The sequence below is a fragment of the Stegastes partitus genome, unplaced genomic scaffold (genome assembly GCF_000690725.1).
Source record: "Stegastes partitus isolate 25-593 unplaced genomic scaffold, Stegastes_partitus-1.0.2 Scaffold1017, whole genome shotgun sequence".
In the NCBI taxonomy this organism is placed as follows: domain Eukaryota; kingdom Metazoa; phylum Chordata; class Actinopteri; family Pomacentridae; genus Stegastes; species Stegastes partitus.
The window spans coordinates 230,191-255,901 of NW_007578748.1; the positions used below are offsets into that span (position 1 = coordinate 230,191).

Consider the following 25,711-nt stretch of genomic DNA (forward strand, 5'->3'; position numbering starts at 1 on the left):
AATTTCATTTTTATGCATGTAAATGTCCTTCATTAAACATTAAGAAGTCACTGATCTCCCATTATTTACAGTCGGGTTTTTTTTTTTTTTTGCTTCAATAGTGGCTGAATCTTGTTCTTGTTCTTGTTCTTGTTTTTCTTCTTCTTCTGTGTCGCTGGCAAAGGTGGTAACTGTGGATTGTTCTTCGTTGTCAAAACCTGGCGCCTACATTACCCACAGTTCAGTTCAGGTGTGTTCTGTTAGCAGCGGCCTCAGAGATGAGGAGCGGGCTACAGCAGTCTGGAAAGCTCACTTCTAACTAAAAAACCCGGGGATTTTTTTCTTAATCAGTTTCAAATTTGTATTCTTTAGTCTTCAACCAACCACAAAATTTATCAGACTTCACTCAGCTGCCCCCACAGCAACTAAATTCTTTATACTTTTTGTCTGTCTGTACATGTGACGTGGCGCCCGTAAACACGCTTTGATGTGGATAAGGTTGATGACAATTTACATTTTTCTTTTTCTACACATTTGTTTTTGTCACCAAATCACTTGAAAAGCTCAAAAAACATCAATGCACCCATGGAAGTATTGTCCGTGTAACCAAAGCCCTTTCTGTGCTCCAGAAACGATTAAAAACACATCAGCGAGCCGCAGCGTTGCACGCGTTCCAGGTTCCTTCATTATAACGAACACAGGGACTGTAGTTTACTTTGAGTCTATTAAAAATACACAGTCCTGCTGCTGTAAATACTCAAACTGGAGCACCAAATGTGTGTTAATCCACAGCTAAGAATAGTCCCAAGAAATGCATCATTTACTCTTGATTGATTAATGTTTGCTAAAAAACTGCAGTGCTCAGCAGCTTACAGACATATTCAGCCTTTAAAAAAAAAAAAAAAAAATCTCATTTTTCTACCCGAAATAAACAGGTTTGGGAAAGCAAGTCACCAACCGAGTTAGGAAGCCGAAAAATATCGAAAACCAGACCACTGTAATCCTGGTTTTGGCTTGATAATAAAGATTATCGAATATAAGCAGCTTTATCATCAAAGTCGTCCAACCAATTTAAAGCAATGTTTTCAATCTGACAGCAAAGTTAGAAGCAAATGTAAATGTGCACATGATATCTTGCAGATGACGGTGAAACAGAAAGTATGCATGTTAATACTGAGCCTGGCACCACATACAGCACTGTGGTCACAAACAGGGACACTCCAGTCTATTTTGAGTTAGAGCACAAATATGTGTTAATCCACAGCTAAAAATAGTCCCCAGAAAATGCATCATTTACTCTTAATGGACTAATGATAGTTAACAACTACAGTAGTCAGCAGTTTTAGCAAATTATTCAGCCTTTTGTTGAAACATAGTCCCATTTTTCCAACTGGGATGAATACGTTTGGAAGAATGAATCAACAGCCAGGTGAGGAAGTCAAGAAAAATACTGAAAATTGGACGACTGTGTTTCTCATTATGGTTTGACAGCTTTATCATCAAAGTTGTATAAATAATTTAGAGCAAGCTTTTGAGTTTTAAACAAAGTCAAAAGCAAAAGTCTAGACTTCATCTGTAAATGTGTACAAGACAAACTACATATCTTGCAGATGACAGTGAAAGAGAAAGTACAAGAGAGCTCATACTGTTACGGAACACCACAGTGTTGAATGTGTTCCAGGTTCCTTCATTCTGATCAACACTGGATTGTAATTTACTTTGAGTCTATTAAAAATACACAGTCCTGCTGCTGTAAATACTCAAGCTGGAGCACCAAATGTGTGTTAATCCACAGCTAAATATAGTCCCCAGACAATGCATCATTTACTCCTGAGAGACAAAAGTTTGCTAAAAACTACAGCGCACAGCAGCTTCAGGAGATGATTTTGCCTTTGTAAGAAAAATATTCACTTTTTCTCAGCTGGTATAAATGAGTTAAGGAAAGCAAATCACCAACCAGGTTAGGAAGTCAGAAAATATTGTTGATAAATACGGTTTTAGCTTTTCAAGGATTTTTTTAAATTAAAAAAAAAAGTTAAATTAAGTTAGCTCGGAGTAGAGCCGCTGCTCCTCCACATCAAAAGGAGTCAGTTGAGGTGGCTCGGGCATCTTTTCCGGATGCCTCCTGGACGCCTCCCTGGGGAGGTGTTCCGGGTGCATCCCACCAGGAGGAGACCTCGGGGAAGACCCAGGACACGCTGGAGGGACTATGTCTCCCAGCTGGCCTGGGAACGCCTAGGGGTCCCCCCTGAAGAGCTGGGGGAGGTGTGTGTGGATCGGGAAGTCTGGGCGGCTTTGCTAAGGCTGCTGCCGGATAAGCGGGAGAAGATGGATGGATGGATGGAAAAAGTTAAATTATTGTCTTGAAAAACCTAGAATTTATCTGTAAATGTGCACAAGATGAATTAAATATCTTGCAGATGAAAGGGAAAGAGGGCTGCAAGGTGGCTTGGTGGTTAGCACCGTTGCCTCGCAGCAAGAAGGTTGTCGGTTTGCATTCCAGTGAGGACACCCAGGATCTTTCTGCGTGGAGTTTGCATGTTCTCTCCGTGCAGCGTGGGTTCTCTCCAGGTTCTCTGGCTTCCTCCCACAAGGTCCAAAATTGTTCTATTGTTCTTCTAAATTGTCCATAGGTGTGAATGTGAGTGTGCTTGGTTGTCTGTCTTCACCCTAAGTCAGCTGGGACAAACTCCTCATACAACAATAGTGAGGATTAAGTGGTGTATAGATAATGGATAAAAGGGAAAGAGAAAGTACAAGACCATGTGAATTGAGTGCAGAGCAGGAAATTATCACATTGCTGGCTTTGGCCCTTCCATGGAATTTAATCACAATATCAGCAGACGATCATCAAAGTCATCAAACCGATTTAAAACAAGGTCTTGACTTTGGCAACAAAGTCAGAAGGAAAAAACCTAGAATTCATCTGTAAATGTGCACAAGACAAGCTACGTATCTTTCAGATGAAAGGGAAAGAGAAAGTATAAGAGTGTGAACTGAGTGCCAAGCAGGAAATTATTTAGTCTTTTTAAAAAAGAAAACCCACACTTTTCCACCGAAAGAATTGTGTTTGGGAAAGCAATTCACCAACCAGTTAAAGAAGTAAAAAAAAGAAAAGAAACATGAACTACCGCACTGCTGGTTTTGGCCTTTCCAAGGAATTTATTCACAATAAATAATGACGACATATGAGCAGATGATCATCAAAGTCATCTGACCCATTTAAAACAAGGTCTTGACTTCCACAACAAAGTCAGAAGGAAAAATCTAGAATTCATCTGTAAATGTTCACAGGTTAACCAAGTATCTTGCAGATGACAGTGGAAGTATAAGAGAGTTCATATTGAAGCCGAACACTTGTCTGTGGACAAAGAGGACAACGTGGCGTGACCGACTGTATCCTGTGAACAGCAGCAGCAGCAGCAGCTCTGTTGTGGCAACATTCCCTACAAGTCAACAGAGATGATCTTGGTTGATTGAGAACAAGTGTAAATATTTTTGCTGCTGGCACACATTTCCAGCGAATATAACCTGAGAACGTCGGGTCATTAAGCTGCACACGGAAGCAAGGCTGCCTTCCAAAAACAGCACTGAACCACAACTAATGATCCAAACATTTGTCATCAGGTGACAGGGCCGACCTATTTCATCAACACCTGAAGTTACACAAGCGGGACTGGCCCTCGGGTAATCGAGCCCTCATGATAACGCCGGAGCAGAAATCGCTGAGGAAAATCCCCCGGAGCAGCCAAAAATGAATCCCTCGAATGGTTTGTGTAAACAAGTTATTTCAGGCGGACGGAAGGCCCTTCCCTCGGCTCTCTTTGTCCATGCAAATGGTGGCCACAGATTTCCCGGGTGTGGTCAGGCTGGGGAGCCACCAGGTGATGAAGGACGAGTGAAATTTGTTACAGAACAAATATGGCCTCTAGTGAGTGGCCATCATTTGAATCCTAATTTGATTGCCAATGTAAAGTACACACACTAAGTCCCTTTTTTGTCTTTTCCTAAACAAATGGCCTCCTGACGCACAGCGAGGGACCAGAGGGAGCGTAATGGATGTGTGCGCTGGCGGGAAGCTGTGCGTTTGTGCGCACTTGTGTGTGTGATTTGGCTTTCATTTTCATAAACCTTTCCTTTTTTAACAGCCTCCATCCATCTGGAGGGGAGCGCATCGCTGACAGAACCACGCAGACAAGACCAATTCAATAAACCGGCCGATACAAAATAAAAACAAACTGTAAAATGTGTAAATGCGCAATGGAACGGACCATTTCCATTTTTTGGGGAAAAAAAAGGGGCCTTCAATATCTCTGTTTTGGGAATATCTGCGGGAAATATGAGCCCCCAGGGAACATTTTACCATGTAAACAACCACCATGCTTCATCTGCAAATATTTCCACGTTCCCAGTGTCTGCTGTAACCTTGACATTGTCACGAGCAAAACAGGAGGATTACTTGTAGCCAGGATTTACAGAAAAAAGGCACAAATCGGATGTTTCTCTTATTCGTTTATCGTAGAAATCACCTAAGAAAATTACGTATAAGGCAAATACTCTTCCCTGTTGACTGATATGAGGCATGTGTGTTAATATTGGTGAGTTTTGTGCAGCCCATAGGATGCAATTGTGAATTATATACTCAAGGTATTAAGCAAAACAATCTAAACCATTTACATGCATTAATTGCTTTTTTCTTTTATTACCAATTTGTCAGCCCTCCCCAACTTTCTTAGGTAACAGCCTGTGGATTGATTTCTTTGTAAGGACGTGAAATTTTCGACAAAGATCCAAAACAAGTGATGTTTATGTTCTCTTGGGACATGTACAGCGCCCTCCATAATGATTGGCACCCCTGGTTAAGATGTGTTCTTTAGCTTCTATTAAATTCAGTTTTTTTCTAAATAACATAGGACCCCAATGAAAAAAAAGAGGAAAATTCAACCTTTAATTCAAGTGCATTTATTCAGTGTGAAAAAAATCCCACATTAAAAAAAATTATTCTTTTACATCAAATCATGTGTGCTACAATTATCAGCACCCTTGATGTTAATACTTTGTATAACTCCCTTTTGCCAACAATTCATTTGAGTTGAGTTGAAGGTTACATTTCTCTACAATTTTCAGTGTGAGTATGTTTCTGCAATAAAAATTGAATTTATTTTAAGGCTTTTAACACATCTTAACCAGCCAATATTTATGGAAGACGCTGTATGTTCACCTTAAAGTGTGTCTTATATACTTCTACTCTATAGACGGTCGTCCTCAAATGTATTCATACCCTCCCATTAAAGAAGGAAAAAAACCCTAACCCTAACCTGTCACTGAAATAAGTTGAAATTGACAAAAGTAATAATAAATAAATGTTTTATGAAAATCATGACATTGTTTTTGAATTGTGGTTCAACAGAAATATAAAAATAAATAAATAAGCAAACAAGCATGATGGGACCCGTAAACTAATATTTAGTTGAACAACCCTTTGAGCCAATCACAAGTGTTTTCTGTAACTCTCCATCAGACTTCTGCACCTGTTGACAGGTATTCTGATGTTGGATCACTGCTCATCAGCAAAGTGCTCTAATTTGTCTGGGACATTTATTTCTTTTTTAATTATTCTTTTCAACCACAATTCAAAAGCAATGACTCATTTCACTAAATTATAATTTAGCAAATTTGTATTTATTATTACTTTTTTCAGTTTCTAGTTATTTCAGTGACTATTGTGAATTTTGCCTTTTCTTTAATAGAAGAGTATGAATACATTTGAGGACGGCTGTATATATATATACATATTTGTTATCCAGCAAAACCTGTCCAGCAAAATGAGAATATGATCAGTTTGGAGGGAAAAAAACAAAAACAAAACTAAATGATCTGATTTCATCTTCAAAATGTGAATATTTTGGGTTTCTTTACTCTTCTATGACATTAAACTGAGTATTTTTGGGTTGTGGGAAAAACAAGATCAACATTATTTTTTTTTCATTTTTCTGACATCTTAAACACCAAACCAAAAATTAATTCAGTGAGAACATAACTGACAGATTAATCAGCAATGACAATAATGGTGTTGTTGCCCTAATAAAGGGACAAAACAGGAAAACAACAGTCTTGCGTAGCCATCTCCACGCAACCATAAAGTGTCTTTGTAAGGTGTTCGGTCTCCACATCCTGCAAGAACAGCTTTAGTGCAGCTTAGATTTTTATCTCCAATTCTCTGGAACTCTACTGGAGGGACACAAGAGCATCCCTCCAATACATATTCACTCATTTGTTGTTTGGATGATGACGGTTGTAGAGAATATCGATTCAAAATGTCACACACGTGTTCACCAGGGTGAGATCTGGCGACTGTGAAGGTCACAGCTTTCTTTTTCATCCTATCCAACCATTTGGTGACCTTTCATGTCTTATGAATGGAAGAGACCCCTCCATCAGGATAGAAATAAGGTGATCGATCATTTAAAAAAAAACCTTTGGGTTGATTTGCAGTGACTCTATGCTCTAAAGATACAAGTGGAGTCGGCCCATGCCAGCCAAAGGCCCTCTACAGCATCACAGAAGAACCGCAGCGCCTCACTTAAGAGATCAAGGGTTTAGGGTTCAGGTTTTTTCCTTTAATTGTTCACCCATCTGTAGTTTATAGTAAACTATAATAACAGTGTAACTTTAGCTGGCTCATCTATCAACATGATGCCAGTCGGGCTTTATACCAGGAGATCGTCTCGACCAACGCCCAGGATGTTCGCTTGTAAACACAAACAACAGGAGCTACCTGCAGTTCACTGAACAGCTAACGATTCATTAACGACAAGGGTTTCCTGAGTGTTACACAGAAACAACCATCAAAATGCTTAATTTTCCCCAAATGTGGAAAGTGTAACTGTGTACTTAAGCAAAGCAGTGGTTTGGACCTGAAAGCTGTACTGTTACTCAAACGCACAAGCTCTTCTAGGAATGTTTTCTTTAAAGGATGGCACATTAACAAAAGAAGAAAACATGACTTTTTAAAAATTATGCTAATTTGCTTTTTTTTTCAGAGGGTTGATTAGAAGATTAAATACCACTCTGCAGATTGTAAAGTCAACTTATAAAGCCAGCAGTCCATTAGCTTAGCTTAGCATCAAGAGTGGAAATAGTAGAAAGCAGCCAGCCTTGTTCAAAATCGCAAACTTTCATTTTACTTTCAGTGTGGTCTTCAGCTGCCCTCACAAAGTACGTTCTGTTTCATGCTAACCCAGTGTCCACAAACTTATATTCCTATAAGAATTAAATGCATTCTCAGTCACATTCTGGATTACGTTTCATTTTATTGTATCACAAATCTGCATCTTTGCCATTTATTCTACTGCCTCACTGCCGCTCCTTTTCAGCCAAACAGTTACATGTTAAATGATGTAGACGTGTCCCTGGTAACCTGGAAAATGGAGGAGAGGCTTCAAACGTGTAGTGAAATGGTCTTATTTTAACCAAACTGTACTAGTTTTCCTAACTCTAAACAAGGAATTTAGATGCCTAGCCTTTACCTAAGCTTCTAATATGTAGAAGTATCGACCTAAACATGGCTTTTTCAAACTGGTCACCTTTTCTGCCATGTCAGAGGTGAAAAATAACATTTATTTCAAAACAAAATCTAATTTAGAATGCAGTTTAGTTGTATAGAAACAGAACTTTGTGGGTATTCATGCAGTGTGCCTCCAACTGGTGCACACTACATTCTTCATAATAAAGTGCCTTTAACTTTGACCGTTCATTTGTGGTCTCTGGTTGGCTAAAGCTTGTTTATTCTCCTGCAAAACACAATGACGCAACTGCACAGCGGATTGTGGGTCAGATGGGTCAGGAAACCACGCTGGCTTGCATGCTGCAAAATCTGATCAAATGATGTAGGGCGTCCAGGTATTTTTGGCAAACTACATTTGATTCTTGCGTACTATTTGGATATAGTAGTATGCATAGAGGAGCAGACCCAAAATCTCTTTACCAGCATTACTAAAGCTCACAAATGATCATGTTTCTATCTTGTTTTTTTAATCTATAAAGAAAAGGTGTAAAGTTTAACAGTAAAAAAACACATTTTCCAAAATATGAAACTACTCCTTTGAGATGATGGTTCACACAAGCCATGCCTGTAGCAGAACACATGTAATCTGTAGGATGTGCTTATCTTCTTCACACTTCTGCGAATGTATATATTTTTTGCATGGGTGGTCCCAGCTGGACTCCAGCCCCCTGCTTCACCCTGCCATGTTAGTCCCAGGCATTCGTCATTGATCTACACAACTTCCAATGTTCTGCTGTAACGCGTGGACCCTTTTAATATTTCTGTGGCCGTGCTTTGGGTCCCGACCCAGTCTCTGGATACCACACTGGTAAAGAATGCTGGAGAATAGAGTCTTTTTGTTTGCCTCCAGACGGAAACACTTAACACATGCTCATGCTGCTGCACCCGCATGCAACAGAAAAAAAAAAAAAGAGAGAGCGTGGCCTGTAAGGCAATACACAAGTGTTGGTGAGCATAGTTCACACTGTCACACACTTACGAGCACAGCTACGGGATTTCATGCTGTATTTTACACATTTTATAATGACGTAATGCAACGTTTTGACTGAGAGAATCTTCCCAGCTGCGAGTGTTCAAACGTATCTTCTTGTGTAAGTTATTAAACACTATAGCTTCGGTTATTGTGCATGGCTTTCTTCAGCTCGAGTTGGGAGCTCAGGTTTCCTCTGAGAGAGAGAAAAAGGGGAATGAGGCCTGGTGTTAGCTCAGTCCTGCCATGAGCTGACGGGAGATGTTTATTTTTAATAATAATTCTACAACAGTGGGGCCTAACACTATTTGTATAAATTATAACTAAGTGGTTTGGCCTGGAGGTAATCCGCAACGCGCTACTGGGGAGTGATTACAGACGCAGCAAAAATATACTGTTAATGATAATTGGGAGACAAAAAAAAAAAAAAAGCGAATCTCCTGTCTTTTGGGACTCGTAGGACGGCGCTGTTGCGTGAGTTCACATTCAAATAGTTCTCATAGTTTATGTTGATGGTGTGGATGCCATGTAATTTGGCAACCACTTTGTTGTGTCAGTGAGTTCTTTGGAAATTCAGACGGACCTACTCCCACAGGACACACCCAAAAAGCATGTAGGCACAAAGGCGTTAAGTGTCACACTGTAAGCATGTGTTCGGGGTGAAGAGGGCACAGCTACCGTGGCAGGATGGCTGCCTCCGCTGAACTGCAGCCAACTGAGGATTTCCAACTGTCACTAGCCGGCCTCTCGCCGAGCGCTCGCTCACACCTCGCAGCAGATCAACTTTATATCCGCAGTAAAGCTGTCGACTCGCCGTAAACAGAGCGAGTGGCAACCACTTTCTCCTACGCCTGCACTGTCTCACACAGACCTGTCACAAGGCAGGCAGAGGAGGAGGGAGCGTGGCAGCGAGACTGTCTGTAGTTAGGCTACTCTTATGCAGTGTGAGCAGAAGGAATAAGAAGGTATGTTCAGCGGTTTGCCGCAGGATATTTCTGTAGGCTGACAGACACATGGTTGGTTTAAAGCAACCAAACCTGCAACACTTTCAGAATTGTAGCCACACAACCAATCTGTCACCATATCTTTAAATCAGAACCAACATAGTAGACTACAGAGTTACTGATGCAGCAGTCCTGTCAGTAGCTGTGTTGGCACGGAGTTACCAAAGTGAATTTACAGCTTTTTTTTTTTTTAAAAGAAAAGAAACACGAGGCTTGTTTCTGTTAACTGCTAAAGCAAACAGGCTGCGTAGTGTCATCAGAGGGTGACAAAAACAAAACTAAACTAAAGCATCGGTTGCCAGCTGCTGAAAAAACTTACATTCAGGTATGTTCAGTGGTTTGCCGCAGGAGATTTCTGCAGGCTGACAAACACATCAGCTGTTTCAAAGCAAGCAAACCGGCAGATTTGCAGCCACATGACCGATATGCCACCGTACCTTTAACTACATTTAAATAAATCAGCATGCTTGGGAGAAAAAACATAGTTGCCTTTATAATTACTAATACAGTAGTACCATCAGTAGCTGTGTTAGCACAGAATTATCAAGCGAATTAGCAGCAATTTTTTTTTTTTTTAAATGTGGGGGAAAAAAAAGGAAAATTAGACTTGTTTCCATTAACTGCTTTGGAGCAAATAGGCTGCATAGAAGGTGGCACTATGAGCTGCTGTAATAAACTGAGTAAAAGAAGATGGAAACAAAAGCGGTTGGTTGTTAACGGCTTAAAAAAAAAACCTCCCCTACAGGTAAGTTCAGTGGTTTGCTACTGAATAGTTCTGTGGGCTGACAGACACATTAGCTGGGACGCTTTCACACCTTTAGCTACACAGTTGAATACATAATTACTGATGTACTTTCACTTGCTGTGTCTCCATATAATCATCACATTAATTTGAAGCAAACTTTTGAAATGTTGACCAAAAAGGAAAATTAAGCTTGTTTACATTAACTGCTTCATAGGCTACATAGCATCATTAGAAAGTGGCCATACAGGCTGTAAGAGGCCGGAAAAAAACAGAAAAAATAGCTGGAAAGAGAAGCAAGAAAAAAACAAAACTTTGCCCATCTATGAGAGATAAATGGAGACAAGTCTTTAGTTATTGTTTTCAATCAGGGAAGGTTGTTGTCTGGAGAAGATGAAGAAGCAGTCGGTCATGTGAGTTAAATGTTCAATTAAGAACTAAACTTAAGAAAGGTGTTTCCGTCTCTCATCATGTACATTAAACCAACAAAAAACAACTCAGACGAGTGCAAAAAGTTTGCAAAATTGGTTACGTTGCCGCAGATTTTGCTATTCCAATGAAGTTTTTCAAACACAGTAGCCTTCTGTGACATCGACAGCACGTTTTCCTAAGTAGGGTAGTTGTGATGACCTAAAAGCAGAGAATATCCAAGGACGCTACAACGTAAGCACCACTTAAATTATTAGTTTTTTGCATAGTGCACAACACTTAAGCACTTATAAATGCACTTGTGTCTTTTTGCATAATGTCTCTTGATGTTAAACACTGTTGGCCGGCTATGAATCAGGAACACCACACAATCTTTGTTTTAGTGAGCATTTGAAATTGCACATCCCTTTGAAATTGAGTATTTAAGGAACAACAGCCTTTCCATTTCCCATATAGAAGAAAACAGACAGACTTCTGACTGACAGGACTGTGTGCATAGTTCTGTTTTTAGTCCTGTAGTTGGCATTAACCGTCACGAACAGCCTACCCTTCACTGCGGATGATCGTCCGGAAGCAGTCGCCCAGGCTCTTGTAGCTGTTCGGGTCACTGGTTCCTCTTTGGATCTGGAACCTGCAATGACAAAGTTCTCATTAGAGCTTCTATCACTTTAAGTATGGCTTTTTTATTGTGGCTCTGTCTCTGCTTCCTCCCTCTGTCGTCCTCATTTTCTGTGTAAGCTACACTGTGACACGTGCATAAAATACCCAGAACAAATTTGATCTTATCATTAATGAGCTCATTTCCCTCCCTATTTTCTTCCCCTCTGCCTTTCATGTACCTTTTTTTTCCTCCTCTGCTAAGATGAGAGGCTCCTGCCACCAGGTCCCCTCAGTGCAGGGGAGAACTCAAACATTTATTTAACCCAACCGATCCAATTAGCCACCCAACACCCCAGGACCAGGCCTTGTGCAGCGAGCTTTTCGGCTACTAACATGCCAGTAAGCCAATTGTAACAGCTCTTTAGTTACGTGTAAATTTTTAATATGATGGAGCCAGTCGAGGGACTTTTTGTTGTATAGCAAACATGCAGGTAGCTCCCTAATAAAGGCTGGTGAGCTGCGTGTAAATCTTTTACATGGGAGACCAGTTTGGGTGGAAGAATGAATAGAAATCAGGCCTGTTAGTGGTAAAGAGGTTCAGGTACAGAGATGATGAGAGATCTCATTACATCCTGCTGTACCGACTGAAGAAAACAGAGTTGAACAATGCGATAGATGGTGGTTTGATGTATAGTTTTCCTGCACAGACAAAAAGCACATCGGCGATTCTTTGGGAGAAACAGAAGCGCAAGAAAAGAGAGTAGGCGGTACCGGGACAAGAGAAAGATTCCCTCCTCATATGGCTTCAACTGCCAGGTCACAAGGTCAGCAGTAAGTCGTCCATGCGGGTGCCTGATGGGGCCATAAAGAGCCCCCGGGTTCCAGTGGAGGGGGAGTTTAGTGGGGTGAGCGGCCTTTCATATCGCTAACAGATTAACATCTTAGAGGGGTGTCCCTCAAATCCTATTTGGTGGATTCCCAAATAGCTTGTAACTCGTTCCTGAAAACCAGTTAAAACAGCATAATAAATAGATGTCTGACACCATATTAAAGAGAAGAAGAAAAGAAGGACTCGAGGTATGAGGGGACGGTGGAATAACAGGTATAGGGAGGGAGGGCAAGGACCCAGAAGATTTAAGACTACTGGGGCTTGTAAACAAATTCAAATCTGGCTTAATTAGAGTCATATGACGGCGGGGTCAAGGATGGAAGGCTCCCTGTCCCCAGTCTCCCCCTGTCTGCTTTGCACTCCCTGCTTCTTCGACCCGAACCGGCCCTGAGAGAGTGGGGTTGGCAGGGCCGTGGTCCGGTTCCAGCCCCCTGACTCCACTCGTGACCCTGGGGTCACCTCATTTCCTCATGGCCCTCTCCTACCCTGCCATAAAAGCCAGGGACCAAACAGAAAGGCCCAGGGAGTAGGAGATAATAGGGAGGACTAGAAGAAGTCGTGGCAGCAGGGGAACTGTCAGGCCCCTGGCTAGGAAGCTGCTAATGTTGCTTTTTCACAGCAACCAACAGTGGAAAATAAGACTCAAACGTTCAGTTAATCCTGACTGCTTGTCCTGTTTGGGGGATTTGTGCAGACAAAAAGCTGCAGTTGATGTTAATAAGGCCTCCGTGAATAAGAAGATATACTGGCTGGCTGAAGAAGAGCAGAAGATATCCTGTATGTGGCTCTGGCAGATTCACTTGGCCTCAGAGTCGACCACGAGCATCATAAACTCTGCAGGCAGAAGACCCAAAGGAAACCCCGGGGCTTCTTTAAAACACACGGCTCGGAGCATCTTCTTCAATCATCAGTCAAACCGACTTAGATACTCAGAGGTGATGAGATCTGTGAGTTCTTCAAGACCGCCTCCCGTTCCTCCTTTACCCTCGTCTTATTCACTCTGTATTTGTGCTTTACAGGCCCCGAGTTGCTCAGGTGAGGGTGAAGACGAGGGCAGGTTGGTGCTTCTGCGAACGAGACAAGGCACTCTGGGGTAAATAATCCTAAAGACCTCGTCCACCTGACCTCCAATGCCTATAAAAGTACAAATGCTGGGCGTCCACAAAGGAGTCAAAAAGGTAAATGAGGGCGGAGTGGCAGGCGAGAGCCCCATTCTTTGTATTTTTATGGACAGCAGCGCCGTGTTTGAGGGCCTTCGGAGGCCGTGTCCGCTCCCAGACCCTGGTGGTAATGGGACCAACAAGACGGGCTGTCACCTCAGAGAAGCTGAGATGTTGAGGTGAGGCTCATTAATGATCGTGTTAAAAAAAAAGTGCCTATGGGAAGGGGTAGGGGGGTTATTAGGTTGATCAAAAGGCAGAGGCTCGATGGGCCAACTTTTAAAGGGGCAGGCCACGCTTTTTAGGAGATCTCTTAAAAATATGCCCTATTAAACGAGGGGTATTCCCTTGGTGGCACTCATAGCGAGGCAAGTTTGATGACTTGCTCTTTATTTAAAATTTAGGGTCTAATACAGCCAATATGAAATCATTTTTATAGCTATTCAGACAGAATGACATATAAATTAACACCCCAGACTGAGTAGTAATGACCTAATCTACAACAGGTAGTCATCTTTAGCTATCTTTTTTATACCGCAACATTTCAAATTGTGCAACTTTAAACGCTTTGATTTATGTGTGCTGCTGTGTATTTGGAGCCGTTGCTACAATAAGAGCTTTGATCTACTCGTGCCTTCCATCGCCAAGTGCTCCGACAAAAAAAAAAAAAAAAAATGGGGAGACAAACGAAACACATGATTGCACAAAAAAAGAAGAACTGAAGGGAAGAATGAGACTTGTGGAATTTCTCGTGTTAGATCTGAAGTACATAAGACAATCCAGAAGGCAACATAAAGGGGAAATCTATTTTTTACAACCAGATAGTTAATTTTAATGAGCGGGATCATAAAGATGGTAAAAGTCCATGGCATTGGTACATGAGGTTAAGACCACTTTTCCGGCCTAAATGGTCCAACATGGCAAATGCCGCCAGTCGTGACTTTGGCCATTCAATCTTGCTTGAGGGTGGAAGAGCGCAACCGAAAATAAAAGGATCCCATTTGGATTAAATAGCTGCTTGTTTTGACAACTGACGTGCCTCTCACTGAGGAAAAAAAGTATATTTTATTCATGAAAGCAGCATAAAACAAGAAGTATGACACTTTATGTTTCAGCTGTCCAATAACATGGAAAGAAACCGAACAGGGAACACAAATATTGATAGATGCACTGAATCTATGACAAAACTGTTAAAGGAAAAATCGTTTGAGCATGACAGGAGGAGGCCCATAAATAGAGTGCTTTGGAGGAAGGAATAGGAAAATAAAGTCAAGGGGAAGAAGATGCGAGATGGGAGTAGAGGGGAAGTGATAAACCTTTGGCGCTTGTGACACGGCAGGCTGCCAGAGCTTGATCTGGACCAGGCCAGTTTGAGTTTCACCAGCACCCACCAGATCTGGGGAGGCTGTGGAGCAGGTCCGTGGTGTGGATAAATGAAAAAAAAAAAAAGTTCCTCTGGCTGTTAAAAAGGGGCTACGACATCCTTCTGTCATTCTGGATTGTTTTTCACGCCGATAAAACCGATTCCTCTGATTCCCCTATGGTGGTGTTGGGACCAGTTTGCTGGTCCAGATGTCTGCTCATATACTGTGACCCCTGTGACCCGAGATCAGGCTGTGTTACTGGAGAAGAGCAGGAAAAGAGCTGCATAAAACAGCACGAGGACGAGCTATAGGCAGGGCCAGGCTCAGATGTTTTGAGCATTACAAACTTCTTTTTGACTGACAGATCGCTCTATATGTTACTGCAGCAAATTTAGAAAGCCACTAATGCATGAGTGGATCAGATAGGTGGAAAAAATGAGTCGTCTCACCAACATTTCCAGTAAGCGGTTGCGTAACAGAGAGGATTTCTTGGGTGTTTAATCCGAGGGGGGGGCTTTTAACCTCTGCCAAATGCCGTTAACTGAAATTATGGTGCTAATGTTTGAGAAACAGTTGTAATCACGGCATGATATAACACTACATGTAAAAACAGTAAAATCTTTTGCTGCAGTTCTGCAAATTCTCCTCAGGAACTACATAAAATATGTGTCTCAAGTTGAACTCCTCTATAAATTTTCTCGCAATTTCAAATTAGAAACTCTCACAAATCTACAGTTGAGCCTAACGGAGAAACACAAATGCCCTGACTGCTGATCTCCGGCTAGACATGCTTGGTCATGATAACCTGGTCATAGACTGGGACAGTAGCAGCTACTTTGATGTGAGGAAATGCTGCAGGATTTTTTGGAGACTCCCCTGACAGCAGGTAACCACTGGCTATAACACAGTGCAGTCCAGACACAAGACAACTGCCCCGCGTGCTTTCAAAGAGAAATCCGAGAGTCACTATTACGACACTGCGCTCCCCCTCCCCGGCTCAGATCTGTGTTATAAGAGCCAATAAGCATCCAAGAAATGCTAAAAACAAGCAACAGAGGTGTTTATTGTTGTGAGATGTTGATATATCCTTAATTCTGTGTAAAAATGTGATGGGTTGGGGCGTCTGGTGATATAAACTTATGTAACATTGTCATGTAAAGACAGATTGATGAGCAGGATGTTGAGGCTGTTATGTTTCTGTCTGTCTTCTTTCTCCATTAGGCCTTCCTTTCATCATTTATCTGACATACACTATCAGTTCTCAGAAAAATACTACCACTCTGTCCTCAACTGGTCTTACTGAGTAACAAGATTTGAGGCCAGTTTGAGCTGTAGTCCCTTTACTGGACGCCATCCAAATCCTACACCTAAGATCCAGTTATTTTAAGTGCGGCACAAGTGACATGAAGAATTATGGATCTAGTCAGTGATGCTGACCTGGCAACCATGCAAAGGTTTCTAAAAAAAAAAAAGCCTGAAAAGCACAAGTAGTGGGTTTCTCTCCATACTATAATATTGTAGGGCCTTCCTCTTATGTGCAGCTATATAAATACATTAGAATTGAGTTGGACTTTGAGTAAGAGGAATGTCTTCTGCAGGGTTTTTGCACTGGTCTTTGCACTTCTTCTGCTCGCAACTGTGACAAAGGCCAGAGCTCTTTCAGAGAGTAATGGCAGGACAAAGCAGCCTTTAAAAAGTGCTCGGCCTCACCTACATAGAAGGGGTGTAACTCCCATTTCGGGGCATAACTTTATACTATATGGCATGTATCACTGTAAAAAAAAAAAAATAAACAAACCTCAATGTATCCGTCCACACAGCACGGGTGACAGAAGCAGCCAAATGTAGCTTCCAACTGTTCATGCACCTTATTCACCCAACCTGCACTGTCTGACTTCTATCTGTTTCCCAAAATAAAATCCCACTTTGCTGGTTCCATTTTTTAGAGTGATGATGAAGTCATGCACGCTGTTGAGTATCTGGAGGCTCAAGATGTGACCTTCTTCTGCAAGGGGATAATGTAGCTTGAACACCTGTGGAACAAGTGCATTAAAGTGAAAAGAGACTACGCAGAAAAATAAGGCAGTCTTTCTTATTTGACATTGTCTGGTGAGGCCTTTTTGGGTGCATGGAGCACATTTGGCTGCTCGTGAAACCTGTGCCGTGTGGACGGATGCACTGTCCTGAAGCGACAGCAGCCAGCTCCAAGCTTTCCTCCCCTTTTTTTCTTTGATTACTTCTGACATTTGAGTTTTTATGGACAGTGATATAAGGCTTTATGGTATATAGTTACGCCCCAGAATGGGTGTTACGCCCCTTGTTTCCAGTTGAGGCCAAGAACCTTTTGAAGGACCCACATAAAAAAGATTCTTCATCCGCCCAAGCTGTGCATAGGTCTCCTCAAAGTTTGATTATCACCTGATTCTCCTTCTGTCTGCCGTCATGCCGTCATGCCGTCTGCGTCACTACACTGTGTGTGATCTTCTTTTTTTCGCAAGCTTTTGTTTACATTCAGGTCCTGTACAATCTTAGTTTTTGGTACACCTTGTAATTTGACTGTTGAGGCCACCGGAATGGCTCCTAACAAAAACAATGACGCACGGAGGCTTCACAGAACATCCTTATCAAAACTTCTATTGCACACGTTGACCATCTATTCCATGAGCCACAAGACTTAACTGCCCCATACGGCCTTTTCTTATATGCATATATCATCAGTACACTTTATTTGCATGGTTTTTCACTTTTCTAAATAATCACCATCATTATATTTGAACTTCCATGATTGTATATTTCAGCATATCTAGTCGTAAAATAGCCAACTTGTACTTGATTACTTTTTCCAACGCTGAAAGCATCTCATGAGCGAATCGGAAATGGAGGCGGCTTCGTGCAAGAGGTTGGCAAAGGGGTGATATAGGTGGAATAATGGATGCACAGACATACATGTGGGACTTTCGAGGTGGGGCAGCAGGGGGGCAGCGCTGTGGTTGCAGCACAGTCAGGGTCTAGTGAAATCAAAGCATACAATGCGTCTCCTCTGTAATTAGTGGACTGGAATGTGAACCCCTTCACTGATAATGATTACAGGTGCTCCACTACAACACAACCACACCGACATGCACATCTGCTCTTTATGTGTACTTCTATCTATATCCAAAAAAATGTCTATCTCTGCAGTCAGTCATTTGTGACTGCTAGTTAGCCCGCTTGTCCAACATCTGCCAGTAACTGCCGCAACATCTGTCACAACATTAAAAGCAATGGGCTGGGGTTTTTAAAGTTTATTTACCTGGCATTTGCCTTTATTAGATAGTCGACAGTAAAAGGTGCAAATAAATGGGAAAAGCCGTGACATGGTATGCATCATAAGCCCCTTTCCGTAAATCCGACGGCAATTTAACATGATTGCCTCGTGTACGTTAAAGTCAGCAGTCTTGCCTAATTGGACCTAATAACATTCATGTATCAGTTTTAACACAAAGCCTGAATTAATGAAGTTGTATTGATGTTGGACGGCTTTCTGTATGCCACTGGTAGCAGCCTCGGGAGTGGAGCTTAAAAAGGGCCAAACTAATCTCAAACATCATTGGACGTCAAGTCTGACTGCAATTACGAACTGATTACGCTGATTTTTTATTTTTTTTTGAATAGCAACAGAAACAGAAATGGTTGCAATTGGTCAAATGTCAACATCAAGGAACTTTTGCACTGAGGATGAGATAACAAGGCAGCATAACATGACCACAACCATGTCGTAAGAATGACACACTATACATAACTCCCTGCAGTAGACGTCTTAGCCCTTTCAGAATAAAGCACTAAACCATATGAATGTAAAAATCACACATCAGAATGACACAAAGCTGTATTTTAATGACTTGACAAAGGAAGCAATGCTACATATTTCATGCCTAAAAACAGCCATATTCAAGTCCCTAATGTCACATTATTAAAGAAATTATAACTACAAAATTTCCATATGAATGTAATTATGGTGTTTTTAAATAGTTTTTCTTTACACTTAAAAAAATGGACACGTAAAAAGGAAAAATTCAGTGGTTACTGTTTCAGTATTCTTTTTGGACTGTGTGATTGGGGTGTTTTGGGAGAACAGGAGTAAGAAGATGACAAATTTTCTTGACTGTGAAGTTGTATTTGTGGACCATAATCCTTCTGCTAATTGTACGTTTTGTTTTCTTCTTTTGATTTGGGTTTCTGTTGTGCATAGATATGAAAAAAAAAAATATTATTTAAATATATTTATATGAATATAATGATATAACAGCAGCAAACATGGGGAAAACGGAAAGTTGCTTTCCAATTAAACAAGATCTGGACTAGTGTTCAGTGACAATTTCTAGTTTATGAATTCTCACTTTTTTGCAACATCTGTATGGAAAAATTGTGGTTGTCACAAGGTATGGGTTAGCTAACACTTGGTTATGGTCAGGAAAAGATCTATTTCTAACAATTAACAAAACAACAAACATGTAATGATAATAAACTGCTGCCAACATGAACTCTAAATGCACCGTCCTATCGGCCAACACCCTTACTTCCTGTCGTGCTGAACCTATTGTCACCCTGCATTCATTCCCAGGATGTCAAATACTGCTGTTCTGCCAAAGCCACTTAAGTCCTAGAGATAGCACAAGGTGTTCTTTGGCAAGTTTTTCGAGTACAATAAAGTCTCTTAACTAGGTTGGATGGGTGGAGATACAATATTTGTGTTCTAAATAGGACCATTGTTTCATGTTCACTCACTGTTTCGGTTAAGTTTAGGCACCAAAGCTACTTGGTTAAGTCGAGGAAAAGGTCATAGTTAAAACACACCCTTTCACGACATTAAGCACATGCTTCAAGGTAAACTTCTCATTACCTGAAAAAGGAGCAACAGTGACGACACCAGCACAGAAATGTTTGGCCACAGTCTCGTGACATCTATTTCTGACGTACACCGACTTTAATGGGGCTGTGGGACTAACCTGCACGTTGAAAAATGATGCCAAAGGGTGCGTTCGAATGTGACGCCAAGGGGGCTTGACAAAGGGGCAGTATGTGACGATTGGGGGGGAGTGTGGGCTCCTGTTGCATATGGCTTCCTGCTTTGGCACTGGATGTAAATTGTGATGTATGTATGATGGTATGTATATAATTCTGGGTTACTGGGCTGCTGGACACATATCTGTATTTCAAATTTTGATTTAATCTTGCTGCGGCAAATATGCATAAAGGAAAGACTCGCTCTCTGCCTTTTGAACCAGACTCACGACTCGCTCTGAGCGATGCACTGCCTGAGCTCCGTTCATCCTGCATGCACTCGGCATGTGTTTGGCTTTACACCGTGAGTAAAGTCTTGCCCTGCAGTCTCACAGCGCCGGAGGGGATTAGGAGCCAGCTTGACTACCGCTGACCTGCCTGCTCCTTTACAAGGAAAGATCAGCTATCAGGCTGCTGCTGCTTTGTGCCCTGCTGTTTGAGGGTTGTGTCAGGGATTCCTCCTTAAGTGCACAGGGGTTCACCGAGCAGTTGGGGGCAATCGGAGGTGGAGGTACGAAGGGAGGAGGAGGGGAGCGAAGCCTTTCGGGCATCCTCGCCGCTGCCACACGTGCCCCCCTCCAAAAAAAAAAAAAGAGGACTGGACGTCATCTGTCAAAGCCCTCATCAAAGATCACTTTCAAGCCCCCCAAGTGGCTCACACTTTCATGCGTGCTGTGACCAAATGGAGGTAGTGTTGCCATGGATACTGCCGTGGGCAAGGGCCAGTACCAGGTTTTTCTAATCAGGCTTGAAACAGGCTACTGGCAGGCTTAGCGGTTTGCAATGACAGCCATGTCATACAACACAATTTACAGAATTGCACAATTCAATACAGATTTTCTAAAACACATGTACAACAGGGGTTTGAAAGAAAACATTACATAAATCGCTCAAGGAACTACAAATTCAGACGAAATGACGGAAGTTTAAACAACGGATCCCACATGATATCGATGAGGTAGTTATGTCATGAGGTTTATATTAACAAAGCTAGTGGCTGAATCAACAACAGGTTAGCTGAGAAGGTTGCTGAAAAACTGAAACCGCAGAAGAATGCAGAAACAAAAGTTCATATTTAGTGGGACGGGTTGAAATGCTGGGTGAAGAGTGGTTAGAGAGAGAGAGAAAAAAAAGAGCACAGGAACAAAGGAATCAAAGGACGAGAGAGCACAAAAAGAAGGGAACGGTGAAAGAACGTGTCGGTGAAAAGGGAAGCGAAGGAGGAGTGGCTCAGTCGAGAGTTATTGCACGAAATACATTTTTTTGGGGGCCGATTACGTCAAGCACATCAGATCGTGTGCTGCAAAAAGTTCAGCGTGACACAAGAAGTGGCTCGGGCAGACGCAGACACGAGGAAGGTGTGGTTTCCCCTCTCTGGGCGGAAGCAAAGGGGTTGATGGGAAGCCGCTTTCAGATGTGTGCGAGTATGTTTGCGCATGCATGTTTATAAGGGTGGAGCTCCGTGTAACAGGATCTCGACATGAAGGGAAATGCGGGCTCAGTGCAACTCTCTAATGAGAGGGGGAACCTGATCAGAGTCAGATGGGGTGCCCCGAGCGCACAGCCCCCTGCAGAAAGTGCCGCCCGACACCCTTTGTTACCTCCAAGTGAGCTGAGACCAGCCCATGAACCATGTAACTAGGTGGTTTCCAGGTTAATGAAAAGCTGTAACTCCGGTCTCACTGTCTCTCTCTGCTAAACTGCCCTCCCTCCCCAATGTACCCCCCCGTCCCCGTCCCCCATCCTCACCCCCACATTCCAGCCCCTGCCCATGAAGTGAGGGTGTCGGGGTCAGGGGCAATTAACTGTTTACTTTGTGTGAAGCATGCTACATTTACATGTTGGGCTGATTATTATCCCGAATGACTCACAATGAGACAAATGTTTCGATTTCTGGATTCGATTTAATTTTTAAGATGGCATGTATTAAAAAAGCACCAAACAGAACAGTCACAGATGCAGATGTGAAGTGGTTGTTCTCAACTTTAAGTGCTTCATAAAAGCCAATCATGGTACACAGGTCCTTTGTTCCCAAAATGATTTCACCGATTTCGCCAGCGGCTTTGAGAGAGTTGCTTTCTTCACAACATCACCAAAATTGCATATTTATTAGCCTGAAACTGTAAAAACGGAAAGAATCGTTGGATTTTCAGCTTTCAGGTGGTCATTGAAGTACTCGTCTGTTACCTGCTGTTCAGTTGTAAAAAAAAACCTAACCATATCGAAGCTTATAAATGTGATCGTTTAACAAATCACTTTGTTCTACATGTGTTATTAGCAATTTTGCGCAAAATAAACCTTTCACTTTGACCATCTTTTGCTTCTTTAAACGAGGATTTGTTGACAAGAATAACACCTGACATACTCTGGTTACCAAAACTACCAAAAATGTCCAAAAAAACAGTGCAGTTGTTTTGAGAGGGCAACAGCAAAAGTTATATTCACTGTGCATGCATTTAGGACGATCACAGTGTTCGTTTTCATCCACAAATTTGTCTCCCGAAAATGACTATCCAGCTAAACTGCATTCTCATTTTATTTTGAAACAACAAAAGGCTTTTAGTTTGAAAGCGCCACAGAGTCCACATAAAGGGGCACAAAGGGAGGACGAAGGCATAAGTCAGCAACAGGATTTTCACCCATAAGGCCGAGGTTCAGGTCCCATGTGGGGTCATTATTCTCAGACTCTAGTTTCGTTTTCACTCGCTGTTTGCTTTTGGTTTTCACCCTTTGTTTGCTTACGTGGTTAGGTTTTAGGATAATAGCACATTTGGGTTAAAGTTCAAGCTTTTCACAATAAGTTTGAAGCTTCTGCTCCATTTTACGGGTTACCAGTCCTAACCCATTTAATATGAGATTGTCTGGCTGAAAATGAACGGCAGCATGTCCTGATCTGAAATGCACTTGTGTTACAAACCCATCAGTAAACGTTTCACTGAAGCATAAGTGCAAATGCAGTTTCGTCGCGTAGGAGTGTAATTTTTGGGAGACAAGGCTGAACCTGATATTCTCTGGTGTGCACCTCGGTGTGCAAATGTTCTCAATTAAAATGTGAAAAAAAAAAGGAATCAGAATTTGGATTTTCTGCTTTTCTTGGTTGTAAATTGAAAATCTTTGGGTGCTGGGCTGTTTTTTTTGGGCACAATTCACCATTCTCTGAAATTTTATTGAAATAAAAATAATCATTAGCGGAGACCTTTTTACTAGCAGCACTGTCCAAAAGAGCCAATTTTATTGACATTAATAGCCAATTTTTCCAGTACAAGAAGTCTTAAACAACACGTGAAACCTCTACCAGCTCATTTGTTGCACAACCAAACCCTCTTGTGCTTATCTCAATGGCCAATATTATTCATGTTCGACACTCTCTCCACGATGAAAGAGGCTGTAAGTCAAGCTGATGGAAGGTGGGCTCCGCAGGAGACCCTCAGATGTAAGATCGATGTACTTGTTAGCAAAGGTGAGTAACAGGGGTCATGACTTGACTGGTCAGCGAGCTCACCACTGAGAGTAAAAGTGCAACAACAAAGGCATAAAGACATACTGTGAGACTTTTACTTTTACGTCTCATTTCTAACTTGATTGCTCAGTTGGTCAAATTCTCACCATCATTACCCAAAAGTGTCCCCCTCCCCCCATCACGGTATTTCATAGATATCTAATTGTTTGATTTCCTTCTCCGCTTTAAAAATATCTCACAAGTCCACATTTGGCGCTATCAATCACGTTGGAAGTTATGTGTCACGTTTTTTTTTTTTTTTCTTCCTCTCCAAATCTCTGGAACACAGCTATTCATTTATCTGCCAAAAGGAGTCGTCTTGGAGGATGAAACGGTATTTGTTTAAAGGGTAAAAGCTGCCAAGCGGTCCTGACATTTTTGTGATTCATGACGGCAGTATTTGGCCACTGGTGGAGTAGCCAACTGCTCGCAGCTAATCCTAAATCTGCTCCCTCCCTCCGTACCGATGAGAAAGCGGAGAAAAGATAAACCCTCATTTGGAAAAAGAGGTAAACAACACCGGCTCCCAGGCAGGTAAGGTACATATTTTTTTTTTTTTGGTCAGGTTTACCTTTCCAAGCAAAAAAAAAGAAAAAAGAAAAGAAAGAAAAGGGACGAGGGAAAGAAAGAAAGAAAGAAAGGAAGAAAAAAAAAAAAGAAAAAGCCCTTTGATTCTGAGTTGGTGGAAAAAAGTAAATTTACTCCAGTTGCCGTTCAATTTGGACCGGTGGACATTAAAGCAGGAGCCAGTGCCTAATAAGAGCCATGCCTGAGAGAGAGGGAGAGAGAAACCCAGTGGAGGTGTGTCTGAGTCTCGGCTCCAAGGTTCCTGCTAATAGATTTCAGCTCCCTCAGTGTCCCAATTAGCTGGTATGTATGCTCGGTTTATGAATTCATGTGTGGACGTCGAGTGTGTGAACACGCATGTACAGTACGTGCACAGATTTGCACGTATCGCCTGTTTCTATGTGTGTGTTTTTGGCCTTTGGGAGTAAGCGGCAGCAGTCGCCTGTTGTCTCTTGACATTGTCTAAAGCTCCCAATTAAAATAAACAGTCTGTTTCGTGCATTTAAAAAAAAAAAAGAAAGAAAGCCCCGAGCGCAGACCAAAAGGAATCAATTTACGCAGACCTACGCTCGGCAACAAAACGCCTATCAACATAAACACATGGCGACACAAACAGAGAAAACAAACAGATAAACCTGTCCAGTTTTAGAGCAGCTTTTACCGCTTTTTAAGGAAGAGCATTACAAAGAAAATAGTGGGTGCACTTTTAACCCTGACCCCGTGTGAGGACGGACAGGCAGGGCTCAGGACTTACCTGTAATAAACCCCCACGGCTTCCACACGTGACCGTAAATCACACGGCGTTGCCTTCAAAGTATCAAATATCAACTAATACAACGCCGCTCACCCCTGGCTTTTATCCCTCTTGTGTTTCCTTTCTCTGTGTTGTGGTGGTGGTGGTGGTGGCACTGCCTTTAAAGTGCAACCATCTCACTTTTTTAAAAGGCACGCCGGGCAATTTATTTACCAAGAAACTGCTGCCGTAAATGACAGAAAAAGCAGTACAATTTACTGACAAGTAGTGAATGGGGCAGTGGGAGGGGAGGCTCAGAACGAAGCCAGAGGTCTTGGCTGGGCCTGTGAAAGACTATAAAGCTTTAGTAGTAGCCCACGACCTGTTTATGGCTGGCTGAGACACTGTGGTGTGAGGCTCCTGATCACTCTGCAGCTCACGACTGCTGCTGCTCTTGCATAACATGCAAAAAAACAGGAGATGGTGGCAGAAAACACAAGCTATTAAACGCAGCGAGTACATCGATTTATTCTGCGAGGGGTGCTCCGGAGAAGAAGGAGAAGGTCTGACTCTTTTTAGTCTTAAATTTGAAAGAAAAGGAGCGATTTGAAAGCATAAAACTTCGAACGCTGTGTGAGGAATGAATGGGTAAATGATGCATTTCATTTTCCACAAAATGTCTCAGGCTCTTGGCATCGGTGCCCGCTGGTGTGGAGAATGAGCTGGCCGGGGCCCGCTGAGCTCGGGGAATAAGACTTGGTATGATTGGAACTTCGCTGCTCAGACTCGAATACCCACCAAGAGGATTCGAGGCAGATGTGGGCTAAAGTGGCTTCCTTGTAAGTGGCTTAAACCTTTAGCTTACCTCGTCTTCACCACGTCGAGGGGATGCATCAAGCAGATCTCCACCAGACCTGAGAAGTAAGAACAGCCAGGATTAGTCACATCCTCACAACTTTTCTATCAGTATTTTGTATTTAGCAGCACTAGTGTTGGAAAAAAAAAGTTTCATTGGAGCATATTTGTTTAAAGCTGAAGTGTGAGAAATTTTCACGTGAATAAACGTCCGTTATATTCGAGCTCTTGCCAAAGAACTTCACACAATGCTGATTATCATTGCGGAGCCAGTTTAATCTCTTTGTTTGGCAGGAAACCAGAGATTTAA

General features: G+C 42.1%; 1 protein-coding gene across 1 annotated transcript in view; it reads right to left on the bottom strand.

Moving 5' to 3' along the window:
* slc25a21 (solute carrier family 25 member 21) overlaps positions 1–25,462 on the bottom strand; it is a 41,006-nt gene extending 15,544 nt beyond the window's left edge. Inside the window, exons 1-2 of the mRNA XM_008295059.1 lie at positions 25,412–25,462; positions 11,239–11,322 (exon numbers count right to left, since the gene is read on the bottom strand). Coding sequence (XP_008293281.1) covers positions 11,239–11,322; positions 25,412–25,440 — 113 coding nt within the window. The 5' untranslated portion in view covers positions 25,441–25,462. The remainder of the gene's footprint in view (positions 1–11,238; positions 11,323–25,411) is intronic.
* Positions 25,463–25,711: the final 249 nt, after the last annotated feature.